Source organism: Pseudorca crassidens, chromosome 1 (assembly GCF_039906515.1).
Source record: "Pseudorca crassidens isolate mPseCra1 chromosome 1, mPseCra1.hap1, whole genome shotgun sequence".
Taxonomy (NCBI): domain Eukaryota; kingdom Metazoa; phylum Chordata; class Mammalia; order Artiodactyla; family Delphinidae; genus Pseudorca; species Pseudorca crassidens.
Window position 1 is genome coordinate 76,525,876 of NC_090296.1, and position 21,934 is coordinate 76,547,809.

The 21,934-nt window shown below is 53.8% G+C and overlaps 1 protein-coding gene across 6 annotated transcripts; it reads right to left on the reverse strand.

The window, feature by feature from the left end:
* Positions 1–58: 58 nt before the first annotated feature.
* Positions 59–21,281, reverse strand: ARHGEF40 (Rho guanine nucleotide exchange factor 40). Of its 6 annotated transcripts, none has more exons than XM_067741203.1 (24): positions 21,124–21,281; positions 18,347–18,544; positions 16,477–17,725; positions 16,163–16,279; positions 15,909–16,029; positions 15,270–15,366; positions 15,079–15,159; positions 14,830–14,946; positions 10,566–10,661; positions 10,345–10,460; positions 9,843–9,969; positions 8,091–8,213; positions 7,846–7,989; positions 6,735–7,345; positions 6,374–6,608; positions 5,926–6,012; positions 5,110–5,325; positions 4,223–4,393; positions 3,240–3,417; positions 2,182–2,286; positions 1,807–1,950; positions 1,168–1,310; positions 707–751; positions 59–586 (listed from the first exon to the last, which is right to left on the reverse strand). In XM_067741203.1, exons 1-23 carry the CDS (start codon positions 21,124–21,126, stop codon positions 710–712), a joined length of 4,521 nt encoding a protein of 1,506 aa, XP_067597304.1. In that variant the 5' UTR covers positions 21,127–21,281; the 3' UTR covers positions 59–586; positions 707–709. The 6 variants fall into 6 exon arrangements, with proteins under 6 accessions (XP_067597304.1, XP_067597299.1, XP_067597289.1 ...); XM_067741198.1 differs by having other exon boundaries at positions 1,168–1,298; positions 16,163–16,330; XM_067741188.1 differs by having other exon boundaries at positions 59–468; positions 16,163–16,330.
* Positions 21,282–21,934: the final 653 nt, after the last annotated feature.

Genomic DNA, 21,934 nt, shown 5'->3' on the forward strand with positions numbered 1-21,934 from the left:
CTCAAGTTAGTGGTATCACCTCAACCCTGAGGTCTGCTCTAGCTCTTCGGAGACAAAGTGTGAGTAAATATATTTAATATAACAATAGTATTAAAATAACAGTTATTACATATATAAAGTTTGCAGTTCCCTAGCCCACCCTTCTATAATGGTTTGCATAGCTCCGTTTCCTATGACACCCCAGAATGGAGTCACCAGGAACTGGCAGAGATGAGTCTTCTCAAGGAGGGTCAGGGGGCAGGACGAAGGGGCGAACACAGGCTGTCGGGGAAGGGCTGACATGGAGCGGTGTCTTGGGAGTATGCAGTGGCCCCGGATGGGGAAGGACTGGATGAGGGATAATTTCCCCACCTCCAGGGTATGAAGGCAAGCAAGTGTGGACACTCTGGTTCCTGCAGGAAGGCACCTGGCTGGGGAGAGCTAGAGACAGCAGTAGCAGGGAAACACACTGGTCCTTTGACCTCGTTTCTGTCCAAGAAGCAGAGGGAAGGAATTCAATGCTCTTCCAGTCCTCCACTATGTCCCCCCAGCATCCCAGCCCAAAGCGTGCTGAGAGGAGGGGCTGTAGCCAAATTCCGGATCTTCTCTAGAAGCCAGGAAGGAAAAGGGAAGATGGGTTGGGAGAGAGAAGAAGCTGACTCCCAAGCCACTGGGGAAGGGAAGAGGGAAGGCTGTAGGATGTGGTAGAAAGCGGGTACCAACTCACCAGTCACAGAGGTGTGGTGGGGTCACTCAGGGCTCGGGCATGACTCTGAGGGAAGAGAAACTGCGGTGAATTTAAAGGATAAGAAACGACCTCTTATATAGAGATGTTATATAACCTTTCTGTCTCTCCCAAGCCTGTCAATTAGTTCACCCCTCTTTCCTCCCCAGCGTTCCTGAATTTTGCTGATTTAATCCAAGTCTAGGCTGTTGGAATTCTCCCCTTTCTATCACTCCTGTCCTCCACTCCTTATTAAAGCTTCACTTCTGACCTTGAGCCCTCTCGGCCAGGCCTGGGGAAGAGGAGAAGGGCAGACTGGACAATACATCCCTCCAACCTGTAGCCTTGCTGGGAGCACAGGCTCACTGGTCCCCCTGCCCCTCATGGGTTGAATGATCAGAAGAGCCCACCCAGAAAGTGTCCGAAGAGACTACCCCATTCTCAGCCCTATTGCAAGGACTTACCTGTCGGGAAAGCCCTAAGATCCCTCCACTGGCCAGGATGGGAGTGCTGCTCCCAGGGTGTGGGCGTTGCAGGCTGGGACTGTTTCTTGGTCCTGGGGACACATCTCCAGAAGAGGCAAATGTTTCTGGGGCTGGAGGGGAAGCTAGGGTGAGAGCAGGGTATAGAACCCCTCTAGATTACCTTACGTAACCAAGCTGCTCCGTCAGGGAAGAAAAAGCTCCAGAGCAACAGGAAGCTGTAAGTCACCATAGCAATCCAGTTGCAAGAGAACCCCCCCTACCAAGAGGCAGGAAACTGTCAGCAGCATCATTAGAGCAACCAGAGAGGAAGCGACAGGAAACTGTAAGGATTGCCGTGGTGAACCAGGAGGGTACAACAGGAAGCTGAAGCAGTTTCCATAGAAACCCAAGGAGGGCTAGAGAGAGAGGGGTACAGAGGAAGTGCTTCTTAGCAACAGGCTGCTGTAAGCATTACCCTAGCAACCAGATGGAAGGCTCTTTTAGCAATGGGGAAGCTGTACATAGTTGTCATGGCAGCTGGGCCCCTTGGCTAGAGAAAGGAATTGCTCAGCAGCAAGCAGCCTGAACATCACCATGATGACCCAGCTGTTGGGAGCCACCCCTTGAGAGGTGCCTCACCCAGGGAAATTTGCTTGACGTCCAGATCCCAGGCCTCCTCCTCGACGCGGGCAGGCAGGGAACAGGCTCCCGGGGAAAGACCGGGAAGGGAGGGGCCGGCATGCTCAAAAGATGACACGGCCACCGAGGCCCGGGTGCGGGCGGCTGCAGAGAGCGGGGGGTGGAGGGGTGGGGTGCTGGTGTGGGAAAGCCCTCCTGGCTCCCTGAAATGACCCTGAGCTCATAGAGGGCCTCCCAGTCACTCCCACAGTTTCTGGGAAGACATATCCACTCATGACCTTTCCTCATTTTCCACCATGCCTCCTCACTGTGCTTTCAATCTCAAGGTCTTGACTGCTGGAGGCCACCCCCCACCCCCAGCACTGTGGCCCTCACCTCTTCCAGTGAGCAGGGCACTCAGCGTCCGCTCCCCAAGGGCTTTGATGTCCAGGAAGGGTTTATTCCCAATTCCCATGGAGACCATCTGCTGCACTCGGAGCTCTAGGGAACAGAGACCCTGTTACCAACCTCTTTGCTCCTTCCCAACTCTCATTCCTCCCTCTCATTCCTCTGGTGTCTCGTTACTCTTCCTGTTGACTGTTATGACATGGATGGTGATCCTGTCCTCGACTTCCCCCTCAGACTTCTGTCTCTTCTCTCCTATATGTTGCATCCTGCCCACGTCATTCCAGCTTCCCAACTTTTCTTTTTTTTTTTTTTTTTTTTTTTTTTTTTGTGGTACGCGGGCCTCTCACTGTTGTGGCCTCTCCCGTTGCGGAGCACAGGCTCTGGACACGCAGGCTCAGTGGCCGTGGCTCACAGGCCCAGCCGCTCCGCGGCATGTGGGATCTTCCCGGACCGGGGCACGAACCCGTGTCCCCTGCATCGGCAGGCGGACTCTCAACCTCTGCGCCACCAGGGAAGCCCCCAACTTCTCTTCTAATACCTTCTTCCCTTTATCTTGGGCATTAAGAGCAAAACTCACGGTTTTACATACCTTTACAGTTTATCAAGTGCTTCCATATATATCACCTTATTTAATCCTTCCTATCATACCAAGATGTAGATGTTACTTTCCATTTTTCAGATTAGTGGAATGAGGTTCAGAGAATTAAAAACAAAAACTAGCAAAAGACCCCCCAAAACAAAATAAACAAACTAGTCCTGGTAACACAGCAATCAAGTTCTGGAAGGCAGGTCCGGTGAGCACCCTCTCACTCTCTTTTGCCCAACCATTTGCGCTTGCCTCCCTGAAATCCGCTAGCTTCCTCTTTCCTTTTAGCGCACCTTAGATTAAGTTCTGTCTCAGCAATCTCTCTCACGTCAGATCTTCAATCTTCTCATACGTCATTCTCCATCCTACACCCTCTTTCCCCTGGGCACTCTCCACACTCTCCAGCTAACCTGCCATAACCTTGATCCCAAGCACACCCTCTCCCAGCTCTGCCTGGTACCCTTGTTGTGGGCCGCCTGTCTCCACAGCAGCTGGGCAATAGAACTCGTCCACTTGAGTTTGATCTCTGGTGAGGCTGCTTGCAGAGTGTACGCCTCTCGTGCACGCCGCCGCCGAAACCACAGCTCAAAGCAGAGCCCGCTGTCCCCGATGTTTTCTGTTAGCCCCATGTCAGCAGTCTGAGAAAAAGCGGAGGAGAGTGGGTGAAGACGGAGTGTATTCTGGCTAGATGGTACCACGTGGAAAAGCACTACACTTAGCCTGGCATCTGGTAGATGCTTAGTAAATGTTTGCTCAACACCTACGGTGCGCCAAGTGCTCTGCATTTAGTCTATAACAAGCACGATTTACAGAAGGGTGGTGCCCAGACACACAAAGCAACTTGTCCAAGGGCTTATCATAGCTTATCGGAGAAAGAATTCAAACTCATGGCTATGTTATTCCAAACTTAGGCTTTTTTCTCTATACTGGACTCTGCTGGAACTAGTGTAGGGGGACAAAGTCAGAAACTCTTAAGAGTCATGCCACAGCGCCTGATCTGGGACTAGGCCGCTATTGATGTTTATCTGGATATCAAGGCTGTTTCCCTAAAGCAAGGCCTCCCTCCTCTTGGGTTCCTCAGTTCCGTTAAGTTAAGCTATATTTATAGTGTCCTTTCTCTTCCTCCCCCAGGGACCATCCCTAACTCAGAAAGCATGTGTGTTCTTAATGGGAAAGGTCCTCCCCGCTTCTGGTTTGGAATGCCTCATGAATCCCCTGCATGAATAAGGAGAACCCCATGGAGGAGACCAATGACAGGAACTTCTGTCACCTCGACACCCTAACCTGATATTTGATTACAGGCCAAAGCCTGTTCTAGATGATATAGATTCTGAACCTGGGTTGGGATTGAATTTCCAGAACACTCTGCGTTCCCAAGAAGAGCATGACTTCCTGTCCCATCCCCATGGTTTCCCAGGCCCACCCCACCTCCAGGCATCGTACCTTAAAGGCCTGCTTATAAACAAAGGTCTCTGACCCCCCCTCAGGGCCCTTGAGCTTGCTGAACAGGAGGAGATGCTCAAAGAGAAAGACGTGGCGAAGGCACTTTTTCCGGCCACAGATGACTGTGAAAGGGTCCCGGTGCAGGAGTTGTCCCTGCTCCTTCAGATCTATCTGGGGAAAGCAAAAGGAAAGGTCATTGGCCCCGGAGCCCTTTGTGTATATTTTACGGGGAGTCAAAATGGGATTTATAGGGCCAGGGGCCGAATGCACTGGTTCTCAGGCAGAGTCAGGAAATCAGGGAAGCCCTTGGCCTAGAATCCATCCACTGGTCACCATGCACAGCACACCTGGCCCAGCAGCACAGCCCTGCCTCTGAAGATAGAAGGTACATCACACAGTAGGGCTTATAGCCTCCAATGGGTAAGCCTTTGCATGTTGGGGACCAAAGCACCATTTTGCCCCAGGAAGAGAATCAAATCAGCAAAGAACTGAAGGGAAAAGAGGTCTATCCTAGAGGAGGTAGGTTTCCAACCTGTTCTGGAACCTCAGGACTGGCAAGAGACTAAGGAGAGGAGAGTAAGGTATATGTTGAATGTTGAGATACAGGATGAAGTGCAGGGTAGATAGAAGAATTAGGAAAGGAGTAGGAAAGCACAGACAGATATAGGGTCACAGGATGTCGGGCAGGACATAGCTTCTTTATTTATAGACGAGGAAATTGAGCCCCAGTGAAGTTCAGTGACTTGACCAAAGCTATCCAGCTGGTTAGAAATTACAGCCTGGAGCCCTCTGACCTTGAGTCTAGTTTTCTGGTCACCAGCCCACACTGCTTCTGAGGCTACGAGGCTAGGCAGCCCGAGCTGGAGTGTCTGGAGCCACGGCCTCACCTCGCAGCCACGCACCGCCTCCACAGCCAGCAGGTCTTTGCCGCGGGTCTCTTGTTCCCGGAGCAGTTGCATGGCAGCCCCAAGGGCCTGGCGCTCAGAACTTGGTTCAGGCCCAGCTTCCCTTAGGAGCTCCTCCAGGAGCCGCCCATACCTGGCCAGCTGCTCCAGGGGCTGCTGCAGGGCCCGGGGCAGATGAGGGCCCCCCTCCATGGTGCCCTAGTTTGGGGTGGAAACAGATAGGAATGAGGGGAGGGGCTGGAGCTGTTCGGGTCTGAGCCCTTCGGGGAAGATGCGTGGTACTCTGCGTTTTTAGGGGTAGGTCAAGCCCAGATACACCGAAGGGTAAGGCGAAAAACCTTCCCCCAGAAAGAAAGGAGGCAGGAGGGCTGCAGGAGATTCAGCTGTCCTCTATATCTTGAGGGAGAGTGGAAGAGGAATACAAGTAATCCCTTATATTCTCTGGCTTTTAACTTTTGAAATCACTTTCACATCTTTTGATGTGAGGCCTTTTGACCCTCAGCGACTCTCTTAGTTAGCTATAGTGAATACTGCCACCATTCACTAGATGAAGAAACAGCGGCCCAGAGGAATCAATACTATTGCCCAAAGTCCTCAGGTGGGTTGGATAAGAACCCGGGTTCACCTGGCTTCCAGTCCAGTGCTTGTCCCACCCTCAGCAATTCTGGGAGATTATTGGTAGGTGACATTCCTGGGTATATCCAGGAAAGCTTTTTTTCCCTGAGAGATTTTGAGGTTGGGTAGATTTTAGGTCTTCCTGGCCCCTCCCCTTCTCATGAGTGTTGGAGAAAAAGTTACCTTGGTTGGGGGGCTGAGGGCAGCCAGACCATTCTCCAGTTTGTGCCGGTGCTTCACATAGTGGGCGTAAAGGCTGAACTGGTCCCCCTGTGCCGGTAGGGAAGCGGTAAGTCATGTCCAGTGAGGCCCTGCAGACAAGCCTCTCCCTTTCCTCCTCCACATCCTGTAGAGCCCGAAGGAGGGACAGGCCACCAGGGAACACTCAGTCTGCTTGGGGAATGACAGGCTCCCGTGGAGAGAGCGAAGGCCAGGCAGCACTGGATGTCAGGGACACATGAGCTGAGTGGATCCAGGAGCCCAGCAAACGGCAGTAGGCGCCGGCGTTTGGGGCCACACGTTCTGGTGGTGGGTGGGGTCGGGGGGCGGATACTGAGAAGGAGGGACAAGCAGATGGGGCTGAGACATGTGAAGGGAGAAGCCCTGGAAGGAGTTTCAGAGGCTGACTCACATGGCGAAGGAAGCAGGCCCCAATGCGCAGGGGGTGGGTGGCGCAGCCCTGAAGCTCCCGCAGAAAGTGTGTCCGGTGGAAACTGCGGAGCCTCTCCCGGGCGCTCAGGGCCGCCGCCCAGGTGCCCCGCAGTTCAGGGGTCAGCTCAGGCCCAGCGGGTGGCACTGGCTCACTCAAGGTGGCCACGTACTCCTGCTCACAGGCAATCAGCTCAGACACCAGACGCTGCTGGGCGCTGCAGGTACAACGAGGAGTGACAGGGGAGGTTGTGGCATGGGAGGAACATGCCAACAGTATCATATTCTTTTCCTGCGGGCCAGCTGGGCCTGCCTCTTGGGCACCAGCTGGGCTGGGCTCTCACCTGATGCTTCGCTTGCGCTCCATCCGGGGGGTGCCTACTCCCCAGGGCCCTTCTGGGCCCCCGGCCCGGCCCAGCAGCACGTGTTCCCGGGGTGAGCACGTCCTGTCTACCACCTCCGTACTGGTGACCTCCAGGCCTCGGATCAGCACGGTCCTCGGCGGTCTGCCCTCTGCTTCCGGAGCCAGCTCGGGGCCCTCGTCTTCATAGTCCTCCCCACAGGGCGCCAGGGAGCAGTGGGACGGGGCTGCCCGCGGCCCGGGACTGCTGGGGAGCAGCAGGGAACGGAGGCTGGGTGAGGGGCTGTGGGAGCCCCGCTGGGCCCCTCCACTGCTGGCACTGTCTGCCCGTCGTCGCCGGTGGCCCCGTGGACTCGCCTCCGCTCCCAGCTGTTGCTGAACCCTCTTCTCCAGCTCTTGGCAGCGGGCCCGGCAGCGGCCCCACTCTCGCAGAGCCGCCGGGCTGCCCAGGTCCAGGGCCAGGGCCCGCATCTCCTGGAAGGTGCCAGCGCTGGGCTCCGGGGTGCGCCGCAGGGCCAGGGCTGCCAGCACTGCTTCCCGCCCCGGCCCAGCTCCTGCTAGCCTCGTGGAACCTTCGTCCACCCATTCATGTGCCTACAAGACCAAAGGGGTGGGGAGTGGCGAGGGGAAGGAGTGAGGTCCTCTGCCACTCCCACACGCTGCCCGATGACAGCTCCTGTCCTCCTTCGCTGATGGCTTTCCAAGGCCCACCACACCTCAGTCCTCTTAGAACACCTCCCCTCACTGTCCCGGCATCACGGCCTAGCGTGTCACTCTGAGCTGGTATGGAGACAGAGGGGCCTAGACGAAAGGACGGCCGATACTTACACAGAATTTACAAGTGGCAGACTCTGTACTAAGTACCTGTTACATACTGCTTACGTAATCCTCACTCAGCCCTGTAAGGTGGGTGCCACGAGGCACACTCAGGTTTAGTATCCTGTCCCAAGTCATGCAGCAAGTAGGCGGCAGAGCCAAGAGTCAAAGCCCAGGAGACGGCCTCCTAAGTCCCTGCTTCTAACAACTACCCGATCAGCTTCTCCAGGCAGAAGAAAGGCAGTGGTGGGCATAGAAGGAAGAGGCTCAGCACATACCTGCTGGAAGAAGCGCTGTAGCCGCAGAGCCCGGTGGAGGCCACTCTCAACCTGCTCCAGGCGCTGTTCAAAGATATCCAGAAGCTTCTGGGAGGCAGGGTCCTCCTCCAGGGCCAGGGCCTCCCTCGCCTGAGCCAGGCGCTCCTGGAGAAGGGAGGCTGCTCTCAGACCTGGCCCTCAGTCCAGTCAGTCTCCCCTTCCCTCCCCGCGTGTTTCCTCTCACCTGCCCCTCTCCCCCTTCTCACCTGAACCTCAGCACTGAAAGCCCGGAATCGTAGCTCTGTCTCCTGCAGGGCAGACAGGGAGTCCCCGGGCACAGCAAAGCTCACCAGCTGCTCCTCCCCCGGGCCCGAGAGCCACTGCAGCACCTGGGGCAGACAGGGTGGGAGAGCGGGGCCATGAGGGAGAAGGGCCCGTGCAGTGGAAAGGAAAGCTGAGATCCAGCTCTGACCCGACCGCCCCACCCTGTTGAACCTTGGGGGAAACCATTTCATCTCAGCTGTAAAGTGGAAATGAGAACAGGGAATGGTGGTAGTTTCCACAAGGGTCGAGTAAAGTGAGTAAGCCATCTTTGTAAAGCACCAGTTGAAGGGGAGGCTGGGCTGGCCGGAAGCACTGAGAGTTGCATGCTAAGGTTCCAGGGCTATGCCTCCAGGTGAAATAGATAAAACGGGGGTGAGCCAGAGGCACGAGGGCCAGGAGAAATTTCACATTCATAGAGCCTAGTGACAGGGGCCAGGCTTGGAGAGACACCCCAGGCGCGCGCGCGCGCGCGCGTGTGTGTGTGTGTGTGCGTGCGTGTGTGCGCCTGCCTATTATGGGGCTCTAGGTACTCTCGTGTTGGTTCTGGGATATCTGACCAAACAGGGATGGTAATTCTTCCCTCTGAAGAAAGCTTGGAATCTGGGGTGAGACAGCCTGAGGACGGGAAGTTTGAGAATGTTCCCAATAACCCGTGCCAACAATAAACACTTCTACAGTCCTTTGCTGAAATCATTTGATCACCCGAACACCCTTGTGAGGTAAGCCTTACTAACACCCCCATTCTGCAGATGAGGACTTGGGAACTCAGAGATGCTTCCAGACTCGTCCAATATCTCACTCCTAGCAGAGAAGAACTCAAGCTGAACACTTTAGACTCCAAATCCTGTGTGCTAATAGTTTTTACACAGTGGGAAAACAGCTAATAAGCAAACAGACAGTAGGAGATACAAACCTTTGGATGCTGGGATGGAGGAAGCTAAATAGGCAGAAATCTCAGGAACAGAGAGCCCTGCCCCCACCCTGCTTTAACACTGACCCTGAGATGACCTTTCCCCTGAGGCCACATGCAGGTCCACGAGGTGTTCACTTACCACACTTAGGAGCTATGGAGGAGCAATCAGATTTCAGTGCCCCTGCTACCCCACAAGGTAGGGTGGAGAGCAAATCCCTATGGAGTTCTTAACCCCAGGAGAAAAGAATCAAGGCTCAGAGAAGCCAGCTTTATTCCTGAATCTTTCCCACAAAGAGGCCTTGGTTTCCAAGGCCTTTAGCAGTTTCCATTGTCCTCTCCTTCCAAGGTGGAGGGAGGTGGGACCTTTCCGTCCTCAGGTTTGGGGATGACATTGCATAAGGGGTGGAGGGAGCTGGTATCGATAGACATTTGTCGCTTTTAAGCTAAGGAGGTAGGAACTCAGAATCAGTCGGCTCTTCCCAGAATCCCCTAGGGCACCTAAGCATCTCTCACAATCTCTAAGGATCCTTGATCAAACATCAGCAGTGGGAGGGGGAGATCTGGCTTCTCTTCTTTGCGGGTGCTGAGATGCTATCTCCCTCTTGCTGAATCTCACACTGACCGTGATCAACTTCCAGGGGAGATGAGGAGAGAGGGAGGGCCGTGCGACCAAGCCAGGTTAGGAGAACACCATCAGCTGTAAGTATCAGTGGGAAAAGGGTGCTGGAGGCCAGGCCCCCAGGTGGAGTTAAGAAGCATGGGGGAGGAGGTCCTGGCTCACCTGCTGGAGTCGGTGCAAGCGTTGCCGCTGCTCCTGCTGTTGCACATGTAGGTTGGAAAGGCGCACGAGCTGGTGAATGGCTTCGTCCACCTCCTGATACAGTGTAGCTGGGCCTGGGCCCTCTAGCCTGGGTAGGGAGTGGGGGCAGAATGAACCGCTGCCTTTGTCAAGCCTGCCCCGCAACCCCATCCCATCCTTGCATCCCAGGTGAGGGGTGGCACGGCATCCTGGGTCACAGTATGGGCCTGGATCTGAATCCTTACTCTTCCATTTACTGACCAACCTTGGCCAAGACATTAAACATTTCTGATCCTCCAAATCCCCACTGATAATCATATCTAGCACCTAGGGATGTTGTGAGAGTTATGAGATAAGTGGAGAAGCATATCTTGTCCAGATACATGCTTAGTAAGAATTATCTGGCAGCTAAGGTGAATTGGCGGCCCTCTGCTGTGTCTCCATCCTCCACGTCCACCTGCACCCACACACCCATCCCTCGTACTTGCTGCTGTGGGTGGACCGCAGCCTCATCAGGATGGCTCCCCCATCCCTCTGCAGCTCCGTCAGCCGGGGATCTGCCAGTACCTTCTGTAGGGGCTCAGGCATTCCTGCCGCCTCCTGGGGGCCAGGGAGAAGTTGACAGTTGGGGTTCCACAAGGAGGTCCTCAGCTCAGCCCAGCCCCATCCCCACCTCATCCCCTTTGGTCCCATCTCATTTCCTACCTCTCCCTCTTGATCTGCTGCTCTCTCTAGCTCCTCAATGGATCGCCGTACAGAGCCCAGCACACCTCGGCACAGGCGGCACAACCTTTCCACTTCCTGAGACAAACACACAGGAATGGAGTCCAGGGACAGAGTTCAGGATAAGGGGCCTAAGCCCTAGGGTGGAGGAGGGGCAACCCCAGAGACTTTTATGGGGGCAGTGCTGGGTTCAGTTCCTGACTTTGTCGCTTACTAATTGTATGACCTTAGGCAGGTCCAGAAACCTTCCTGAACCTCAGTTTCCTCAACTGTAAAGTCATGATAAGACACACTGGATTTAAAGGTTTAAAGAGATGATGGTAGGTAAGCAGCTATCATGGGCCTGGCACATTTTACAGCTTAGTAAACATGAATCTCCTTTCCCTCATCTGCACTGGCTCTTGACCCTATAAAACCCTTTTCTCTGCCTCTTCAGATGCACTTCCCCTTTGATCCACAGCTTAGAGACCATGTTACAGACCCCCTTTAATACTTGGCTCAGATCATGCTCATACCTCTTTTCTTGAATACTCACAGAATTTAGATTCATAGAATCAGAGATTATGTCACAGTTGCTGTACTGTGAGGGCAATGATCTTGAGGCTGGAATGCTGGTGCAGGGAGCAGGTACAGAAAGGCACCATCTCCGGAAGTAAGGTACATTACCTTGCTCAAGGTCACATGGAACCAGAACCAGCCTCTTTGACTCTCAGCTCTTTCTAGAACCCCAGTGATACTATTTTGCACTCTTCTCCAGTTGTTTCTGACTTATCATCCACCAAAAATGATATGCTGTTTAATGTCATATTAAGAATTGCAAAAAGAGAAAATTACAGGCCAATATCACTGATAAACATAGATGCAAAAACACTCAACAAAATACTAGCAAACCAAATCCAACAGTACATTAAAAGAATCATACACCGTGATCAAGTGGAATTTATTCCAGATATGCAAGGATGGTTCAACACCTGCAAACTGATCAACGTGATACACCATGTTAACAAAATGTAGGATAAAAATCACACGATCATCTTGATAGACGTGGAGAACACTTTTCACAATATTCAGCATCCACTTATGATAAAAACTCTCAACAAGGTGGGTAAAGAGGGGACATACCTCAACATAATAAAGGCCACTTGCAACAAACCCACAGCTAACATCATCCTCAATGATGAAAAGCTGAAAGCATTTCCTTTAAGATCAGGAATAAGACAAGGATGCCCACTCTCACCACTTTGATTCAACATAGTTTTGGAAGTCCTAGCCACAGCAATCAGAGAAGAAAAAGAAATAAAAGGCATCCAAATTGAAAAGGAAGAAGTAAAATGGTTACTGTTTGCAGATGAGATGATACTATACATAAAAAATCCTAGAGACACCACCAAAAAATACTAGATCTCACCAATGAATTCAGTAAAGTTGCAGGATACAAAATCTATTTATAGAAATCTGTTGCATTTTTATACACTAATATTTGACTATCAGAAAGAGAAGTTAAGAAAACAATTCCATTTACAATTGCATCAAAAAGAATAAAATACCTAGGAATAAACCTAACTAAGGAGGTAAAAGACCGTACTTGGAAAACTATAACACAGTGATGAAAGAAATTGAAGATGACACAAACAGATGGAGAGATATACCGTGCTCATGGATTGGAAGAATTATTATTGTGAAAATGTCCACACTACCCAAGGCAATTACAGATTCAAGGCAATCCCTATCAAAATATCAATGGCATTTTTCACAGAACTAGAACAAATAGTTCTAAAATTTGTATGGAAATACAAAAGACCCTGAATAGCCAAAACAATCTTGACAAAGAACAAAGTCAAGGGAGGTATCATGCTCCCTGATTTCAAACTATACTACAAAGCTACAGTAATCAAAACAGTATGATACTGGCACAAAAACAGACACATAGATCAGTGGAACAGAATAGGGAACCCAGAAATGAATCCACACACATATGGTCAATTAGTCTATGACAAAGGAGGCAAGAATATACAATGGGAAAAGACCACCTTGGCAATAAATGGTATTGGGAATACTGGACAGCTACATGCAAAAGAATCAAACTGGACTACTTTTTCACACCATGCACAAAGATAAATTCTAAATGGATTAAAGACTTGAATGTAAACCTGAAACCATAAAACTTCTAGAAGAAAACATAGGCAATACACTCTTTGACATCTGTCTTAGTAATTTTTTTTTTTTTTTTTTTTTTTTGCTGTACATGGGCCTCTCACTGTTTTGGCCTCTCCCGTTGCGGAGCACAGGCTCCGGACGCGCAGGCTCAGCAGCCATGGCTCACGGGCCCAGCCGCTCCACGACATGTGGGATCCTCCTGGACCGGGGCACGAACCCGTGTCCCCTGCATCGGCAGGCGGACTCTCAACCACTGCACCACCAGGGAAGCCCAGTAATATTTTTTTTGAGACTTCTCTTTATGCGAGGGAAACAAAAGCAAAAATAAGCAAATGGGACTACATATTATTAAAATGCTTTTGCACAGCGAAGGGACCATCAACAAAATGAAAATACTGCTTACTGAATGGGAGAAGATATTTGCAAATGGTATATCTTATAAGGGGTTAATATCCAAAATATACAAAGAACTCACACAACTCAACATCAAAAAAAACCAAACAACCCAATTAAAAATTGGGCCAAGGATCTGAATAAACCTTTTTCCAAAGAAGACATACAGATGGCCAACAGGCACATGAAAAGATGCTCAGCATTACTAATCATCAGGAAAATGCAAATGAAAACCACAATGAGATATCACCTCACACCTGTCAGAATAACAAGTGTAGGTGAGGATGTGCAGAAAAGGGAACCCTCATGCACTGTTGGTGGGAATGTAAATTGGTGCAGCCACTATGGACAACAGTATGGATATTCCTCAAAAAATTAAAAATAGAACTACCATACGATCCAGCAATTCCACTCCTGGGTATTTATCCCAAGAAAGTGAAAACACTAATTAGAAAAGATATATGCATCTCTGTGTTAACTGCAGCATTATCTACAATAGCCAAGTTACGGAAGCAACTTAAGTTCCCATCAATAGATGAGTGGCTAAAGAATATGTGGTATATACATACAATGGAATATTACTCAGCCATAAAAAAAGAATGAAATCTTGTTATTTGTGACAACATGGATGGACTAGAGGGTATTATGCTAAGTGAAATAAGTCAGACAGAGAAAGACAAATACTGTATAATTTCACTTATATTTGGAATCTTAAAAACAAGTGAACAAACATAACAAAACAGAAGCAGAGTTATAGATACGGAGAACAAACGGATGGTTGCCAGAGGGGAGGGGGGTGAGGAGAGGAGAGAAATAGGTAAGGGAGAGCAAGACATACAAACTTCCAGTTGCAAAATAAATGAGCGACGGGTATAAAATGTACAATGTGGGGAATAGAGTCAATAATTATGTGATATCTTTGTATGGTGACAGATGACAACTAGACATTATGGTGAAATGCATAGAAATATTGAATCACTATGTTGTGTACCAAGAAGTAACATAGTGTTGTAGGTCAATTATACCTCAAAAACAAACAAACAAAACAAACTCATAGAAAAAGAGATCAGATTTGTGGTTACCAGAGGCAGGAGATGAGAGGGAGGGGGAATTGGATGAAGATAGTCAAATTTCCAGTTATAAGACAGGTAAGCACTAGGGATGTGATGTACAACATGATAAATATCAATATAATTAACTCTGCTGTATGTTATATATGAAAGTTGTTAAGAGTAAATCCTAAGAGTTCCCATTACAAGGAAAAAAATTTTTTTCCTGTTTCTTTAATTTTGTATCTATAGGAGATGATGGCTGTTCACTAAACTAGTGGTAACCACTTCATGATTGTATGTAAGTCAAATCATTATGTTATACACCTCAAACTTGTTAAGTGCTTGTTCAATTATATCTCAAAACTAGAAGGAAAAAGAAAGAATTTATTTAACATACTCGTCTCATCTCCCTGGTAGCCCAGGGCACATGCACAGTCTTTTGCTCATAAATACTTGTTGAATTGAATTTGCTCATAAACACTTGTTGAATTGTGAACCATAAATATTTTTTGAACTAAATGGAAGGGAAACCACTTTTTCTCAACCCCTTGGTCATGTCTCAGATCTGTCCTCTCTCTCCTAGAATGTCCTCTGCTGGGTCACTCCTGGCTCCCAGTGTCCTGAGTGGGGGAGGTGAAGCTTACCTTGTGTGTCTCTACCCAGTGGCTGGGAGAGGGGTCCCTGTGACCTCCCAAGTCCCACTGCAGCTCCTCTGGCTTGGCCACTCTTTTCAGATCACTCTCTGACAGCAACTCAGCACCCTGTAGACATGTGAAGGCAGGGGGTTTCTGGCCTGGGCACCTAGGGATTCAGGGACTGGCCTGGGGCTCCAGCCAGCCTCTTCTTCTCTCTCCACTACTTATGGGGACTAGGTGGGAGTGAGGGGCTCAAACCTGAAATCCATGGAGTTCAGTTGGAGGGTCATCATGAGTGAGAAGCAGCAGCCGCTGAATGACAGGAGGGTCTCCTGAGTCCTGAAGGCAGAGAAGAATAACCCTAAATTGTGGGCAACAGGGTGGCCTGGAATGACCACTAGGGAAGAGTCAGGACCCAGAAGAAGTACTTGTCTCAAGAGGTTGCTTACCTGAAGTTGACTCAGGACAGGAATGAGTGCTGGAGGCAGTGCGGGTGCCTTGCGAAGGTCCAGCAGGACGGACAGCCCCAGTACCTGTAGGTCAGGCCTGTGGGGGCAGAGGTTTTGTGTGTATGTGTGCGTGTGCGTGTGTGCGTGTGTGTGTGTTAATGTTACTCATCCTCAGGAGAAGTTAGTTCCTGGCGATGGGCAAAGTGTCAAAGTCTCGGACATGTGTCCAAGAGGTAGTGACCTAGCAATTAGGAGTCTATATTCACATGGCTACTGGGTCATGGGATCAGGGATTAAAAAGTTAGGAATTCTGTGCTCTGGAAGGGTATGAATTCAACGCCAGCACCTAGCATACTGCCTAATAGGTTCTGGTGCTCAAGAAAGAGTTGTTGAATGAGCTAATCCAGGTTCTGATAAACTAGGTTGTGTCTTAGGATACTGAAAGTCAGCAGTGTTGATTTTGAGGATTGATGAAGATATGCTGCAAGTTGCGTTGGTAAGGTCAGAGAGCAATGACTTGAAAATCTGAGGGTTGAAGAAGTAGGTATCCTAGAGGTCAATGTCTTGAGGAGAGGGGAGGGCAGGGTGCTCATGGCCCAGGAGGTTAGTATGCAAGCTGCCAGCCTGGGCCTCAGTTACCTGAGCAGTGAGTGGAGGTAATGAAGAGCAGTGCTCAGCGCGTCTTCGGAGGGTGGAGGCTCCTCAGGAGGGCACGGTGGGGTAATGGTCAGCAGAGCTCGCCCACTCTGATCCACCCCTCCTGAAGATACAAAATGGTCCCGGCTGGGGGCAGGCCTTGGCTACCTCCCATCCACCCTGCCTCCCTCCCCAGCCCGCCCCGGAGGCTTCTCCTTCCTCGACCCCTTTCCCTTCAGCCACTGCTGCCCACTGACCAGTCAGGACGAGACATCCAGACGACATTAAGTCCCAAGCTACACCAGGGTCATCAGAGCTGGAGACTGGAGTGGCCTCTTCCGGGATGCTGTCCCCTTTCACTTCCTGCACAGTCTCTGGGGATGGTGCCAGGGCGTCAGACAGGAGCCCTTCTGGATTGCTGGGCCCTGCAGGCACAGGCAGAGCTATGGGCCTGAAGTGAGGACAGGTCTGGCTACTCTGCTCCCACCCTCACCTCCGCTCTTCCTGCAGCCCCGTTCCCTAGGCCTCACCTACCCTGGCCCTTGCCCCACTGGCCTCGGTGTCATCTCACCTGCCACGCGCACCAGCCTCGGCCCCTCCGGCTCTCTTTCTCTGGCCCTCTCTTCTACAGGCCCACAGGCTTCTGGGGGCCGAGGCTCTCCTTCGTCTGCTGGTTTGAGCTCCTCTCTCAGCTCAGGGTCTGGCTTCCCCGAGCCTTCGTGCTCCTCAACTGGGCCACATCCTGGAAGCTCGTGTTCACTTGGTGGGGGCGGACTGACAAGGGCTTCCTGGTGGCTGGTCTCTTCCTTGTCCCCGGGGCTCAGTGGGGCACTGTCTCCTCCTCGGTTAAGAGCCCCTCTGCCTGCAGCTCGCTTCTTTCTCCTGTTTCCCTTGCCTGCTCTCCGAGGGGTACCGGGTGGCCCTTCAGCCCCCTGGCCTGCTCCTCCTCCGACCTCCCCTGGCCTCAGGGGGCAAAACTCAGAGGCTTCCCCCAGCGCCTCTGCTGGGGGCTCAGACACCTCCAGGGCTGCTGCCTCAGGGAGAGCCTCAGCCTCGGCTCCCGGGGGACACGCAGGGGAGGCTCCAGTGCTGCTCCCCTCACCCGGTGGGCGGGCTCCGTCCTGGTCCCGAGGCCCCAGGCCCTTCTGGTGCATCCACGCCCGGTGTCTCCGATGCCGGCCCTTCCCCCCAGCACCCTTGCGTGTGGGTACCGTCCGGGTCCTGGAGAGGCCCGAGGAGCCGTCAGCGTCCGTGGGGCTCCCCCTCACAGGCAGCGTCACCTCCAGCAGCTCCACGTACTCGCCCTCAGGTCCTTCTGCAGGGGCATTGTGCCCATCCCCGGGACTCCGAGTGCCCAGGGCCTCCTCAGGGAGTGGAGGGCTGGGGAGCCCTGGGGGGCCGGAGGGCACTTCTGGGGGAAGTGTGCTTGGCCGATGTCCAACCATGAGGCCCCCTTTGTGTACAAATCGAGGGCAGATGAGCTCGGCCCAGGGCAGTCGCTGAATCCCAGAGGGTGCAGACAGAAGGCAGGTGCTGAGGCGACCTGTTGGCCTGTCCTTATTGACGCCTTGTAGCCACTCAGGTGTGAACAGGTAAGCACAAGCCTCATTGGGCACAGGCAGTTCCTGCATTCGCCCACCCCCTGGGGCCAGGCACTTGAGTGCCAGGCGGGGCGCTTGGGCTGCTGAGGGCACCACTTGCAGGTAGAAGTCTCCCGGGCGCAGCAGCTGCCAGGGGAGTGCTGCTAGCTGCACCACTACCTGCTCGTGCAGGCAGAGGGGCCAGCCCTCGTGGAAGAAGAGGAAGCCGCTGTACTGGGCCTGGGGAGAGAGGTGGCAGGCTGTGCTCAGGCCTCTGCTGATGAAACCAGCAGGAGGGGGCAGTTAGAATAGGGCTACCCTAGGCAGGAGTGGCCTTATGCCCGGTGGGTTATAACCCCAGGGGAGCGGGAGGAGATATCTTGGGGGTGTGCATGTGACAGAGGAAAGGATTGGGACTGATCAGTTTTCTGGTGGTAGGAAGCTTCTCTAGGAAGCTAGTTCCATGAGTGGGAGAGTAAGAACTGAGTCAGTATAAAGACATGGTCAGCAGATGCCGTTGTCTTGGAGGAGCCGGAGACTCTTGGAAGCTCTTTATATCTGTAGAAGTGACTCTGTTGAGTCATTTCTGGGGGAGTTAGTATCTTGAAAAATTGATATGAGGAGGGAATGTCTGGAACTGGGTCTGGAGGGTCAGGGTCTTTGGGAGCTGATGTTTCTAAGGGGTCAGTATTTAGGGAAGATGAGTGTCTATGTGTTAGCATGCAAATGGCACGTGCCTATGGGGGGACCAGTATCAGGGGAGGCGATGTCTCTGGGTGAGGGGAAATTAGTCAGTCTGACTGGTGTCTCGGGTGAGGCAGTGGCTCTTAGGGGAGATAGAACAGGGATGCATTCACTCACACAGGCTTCCTGCTGGACCTTGGCAAGCAGGTGCTTGGCGGGCACCAGGAAGTCCAGCGTGTACCTCAGCGCATCCTCCCGATAAGTTCTCTCCACCACCTGGAACACTTGGCCCAACAGTGTAGGGGCTGTTGCCTCGAAAGGTGGGTACAGGGCGGCCAAAGTACTCTGCACACAGTCCTCTACTGGCTCAGGCTCCTGGGAGAGACAAGACCAGGCTGCAGATCCCTAGAGATCCCCAGAGCATGGCTCCTTGGAGGCTGGCTGTGTCCCCCAGGGGCCCCATCACGTACAGAATGTGTGCAGAGAGACGACAGGAAATGCTGGCTGAATGAGATGGGAGTGGGGCTGGCCCAGTCGGAGTGCACAGCCCTAGCAGTATACTCTGAGACGCTGGCTTTGGAGATCTGAGGAGACTCTTGTGAAGGACTTTGATTAGGGCTGCGCCTGGTTCTTGTAAATTGCAAGGATTGCATAGGCCCTCCTCAGGAAGAGATGGGCCCCTGGGCCATCAGGGAAGTCACTGATGGCTGAGAGCTCTGGAGGGTGGAGCCCTTTTACACAGCCCTCCTGCCAGTCCCTCTTCTCAGGGCCTCCCACAGAGACCCCCGTCTTAAGTAGAGGTACCACCACCCATGAACAATCATATGCTAGAGATGTTCATTGGGTGGGAAGAAGGAGGACTGAAGGGCTATCCGTCTTGAGTCTTTCGAGCACCCCTCATCCTCTCCCAGAGTGGCTCTAAAGCAATCACCCATTCCCGGAGCATGTGGGATTGGGTTACAAAGACTTGGGTGGGGACAGTTGAAAGAGGAAAAAGTCACAAAGGGAACTTGTAGGGAAGGGAGGAGGAGGCCTTGCTGGTATGTATTGGAGCTGAAATATTTTCTGATTCCTGTAGGGCCTCTCCACCAACCTCCACCTGGAGCCACTATCTCAAAAGTCTCAGCCTCGCTTCCTCCACACTTGTGTCCCTAAGTGAATCAGTAGGATATCTTTCTCCATCTCATACCCTAAACAGCCACCCCTCTGGCTCTTCCTCTGCAAACCTATTTGTCTTTCAAGGTGGCTGTGAAATTCCTTTTATCAGATTTCTTTGCTGTGACGGGGCAAGGGGGAAGCTCGCTGAAGTGTTTATCTAGTTCTCTACTCCCCATTGCAACCCGCCCCCACCGCCCGCCTTCGCCCTGAGGACAATACTGCATATTTCACTTTAAGTCCTCTCAGCCTGAGTGTTGCCTGCCTGTCCCGACCGTCTGAGAAGCGAGGCAGCCACTCCGGAGACCGACAGTCAGTGCGTCAGCACAGAGACCCGGCCCCAAGGTGTGTGGGCGAGCAGACAGACCCCCCCAGTGTTCCGGGGACCCGGCCAGCGCCGGGAGCGTGGGTGGGGGGAGGGTGGAGATGGGCGGGGGGGAGGCAGAGTGGGCCGTCCTCTCCGAGGCCTGGAAGGGGGAGCTAGAGTTGGAGCTGCGAGGCAGCTGCAACCCATTAGGGGCGGTGAGCTCATGGCTGAGTGAGAGTCTCAGCCACAGGAAACGGCAGCGGCAGGAGGGGAGGAGGGGTCTGGGGTGGGAGGGGGCGGGCAGGAGCTCAGAGACCGGCCTCCAACCGGCCCGGACCAAAGAGGAGACCAGAGAGACTGAGTCAGCTCTCCCTGGCCCAGTTCCTCTTTCTTCTTGTTCCAGCCTCCCTGCCAGGGGGTGCCCTTCCTTCTGTAGAGGAGCAGCCCCGGTTGTTCTCCTCCCCCTCTCCACCCTGCGGTGAGCGCCCCCTGGCAGGGCCTCTCCCCCTCCTCCGTTCCCTGCGGTGAGCGCCCCGTTGGCCGTGCCCCCCCATCCCTCCCGCAGTGGGCGCTCTCCCTGGCAGTGCCCACACCTGCAATTACTCTTCAGAGAGTACTTTTGGAGCGAGAGTTCACAGGAATAGTGTCCACTCCTGTTGGCATGGACGTCCCTTAACAGCGCCCTCCTGCTTCCTGTGCCCTGAGTTGCTGCTGCCAGGGTCCCCAACCCGCGGCAGGGTGCTCCTGTCGGTGTCCCCTCCCCTCTGCAGCGGGAATGCTCTGGGACAGTGTTTCTGTTCCCTGCAGCGTGAGCTCGGGGGCACTCCTCTCCCCCCGCACCGCATCTCGTGTCGCCTCTGGCAGCGTCACGCCCCCGGGCACTGTGAGCCCCCTCCCCACTCTGTCCACCACTCTGAGGTAGCCTCTCTTTCTCCGCGGGAATTTCCCTTTTTGGCCAGGTCCCTGGCCCCAGCCCAGCCACAGCTGTGGCCGGTCCCCCAGGGCCGGATGGGTGGGCCCGGCTCACGGGGCTGGGGACTGGGATGGAAAATGGTGGTGCCAGGCAGGTCAGTTCTCATGACCCGAGCCCGGGCCCCTGCCAGGGCCGCTGCAGCCCAATCCCGCAGGGGTCTCCCGCGGGTAAGGAGCTGGGACCGGGAGGGGGAGGGAAGATCCTGCAAAGGAAGGCACAGGTCGGGACAGAGGAGGGCGAGGGGAGGTGTGTGGATTAGAGGGAGAGACCTAAGGGAGGTTGGGGGAAGGGGCGGAGAAGAGGAGGAAGAAAGGAGTGAGGGCAGTACCCAGTGGGGACAGAGCCAGACAGTGGGGCAGACAGACAGATCAAAGAAAAGAAGGGGGGATGGGAGGGAGGAGAGTCCCAGGAGCGCTCAAGAGTTCCAAGCAGGAGCGAGAGGCACCCAGCTGGGGGCTGGCGATCCACAGCGGGCTGCGGGAAGGCGGAGGGGACACCGGGTTGCGACGCGGGACTCACCATGGCTCGGCTCGGGGCCGCGTCCGACGCTCGGGCTGGCGGGCGGGGCCGGGCGCGCCACCGCCTCCCTCCCGCCGCTCGCGTCTCGCCGGGTCTGGCTAGGGGACAGCTCCGGCCGCGGTGGCGGCTCGGCCAGCTCGGGCTCCCAGGCCGCGGGGCCCCACCAGGGAGGGTCGAGACGGCCGCCCCTCCCCGCCCCGCCCTTCAGTGCCCGCCTCCGCCTCCGCGTCGGACCCCCAGCCGAGACTCCCTCTCCCGCGCATTGCCTCTGGCCGCTCCCCCTACGCCCCCACCCGATCTGCCCAGCTCTCCCGCAACCCTCTTCTTCCTTCTCCCCGCCCTCCAGCCGGTAGCCCCGACCCTGACCCTCGGAGGCCCGTCCCGCCGAGGACGCCCCTCTTTTCCCGCCACCGCCTAGCTCCCTACGGGATCAGTTTAGTCTCCGCAAGGGACAGTCCAGAGGCTGGGGCGTGCATGAAATCCGTGGGGTTCCCAGCCTAGGACTGGAGTCGTTTGATGGCCGGAAGCCTCCTGACTCCAACTCGCCTGGGAACCTCTTCACCCCTCCATTGCCAGACTTTGGCAGCACCTGGGGCTCAGAAGAGACCTCCCCCCAAAACCCCTGCCCTCTTCCCGTGGAGCCGAGGGCAGGAAAATCGGGGGATTCCTCCCACTCTCCAGGGCCTTGCCCGCCTTCCTCCTTCCCCTCCCATCTCCTCGGGCCTCGAGCCTTCGGGCTCCGACAATGGGCTCCTCTGTGCGGCCTGGGGAGGGCGGAGGCGTGGGGGAATTAGGGAGCGATGAAGGCCTG

Coding starts and splice junctions, on each gene's coding strand:
- ARHGEF40 (XM_067741188.1), bottom strand. Junction 15,160..15,269: donor CTGTCCTGAGTCAACTTCAG/GTAAGCAACCTC, acceptor CTCTGCCTTCAG/GACTCAGGAGACCCTCCTGT. Junction 10,461..10,565: donor CAGCAGATCAAGAGGGAGAG/GTAGGAAATGAG, acceptor CCTGGCCCCCAG/GAGGCGGCAGGAATGCCTGA.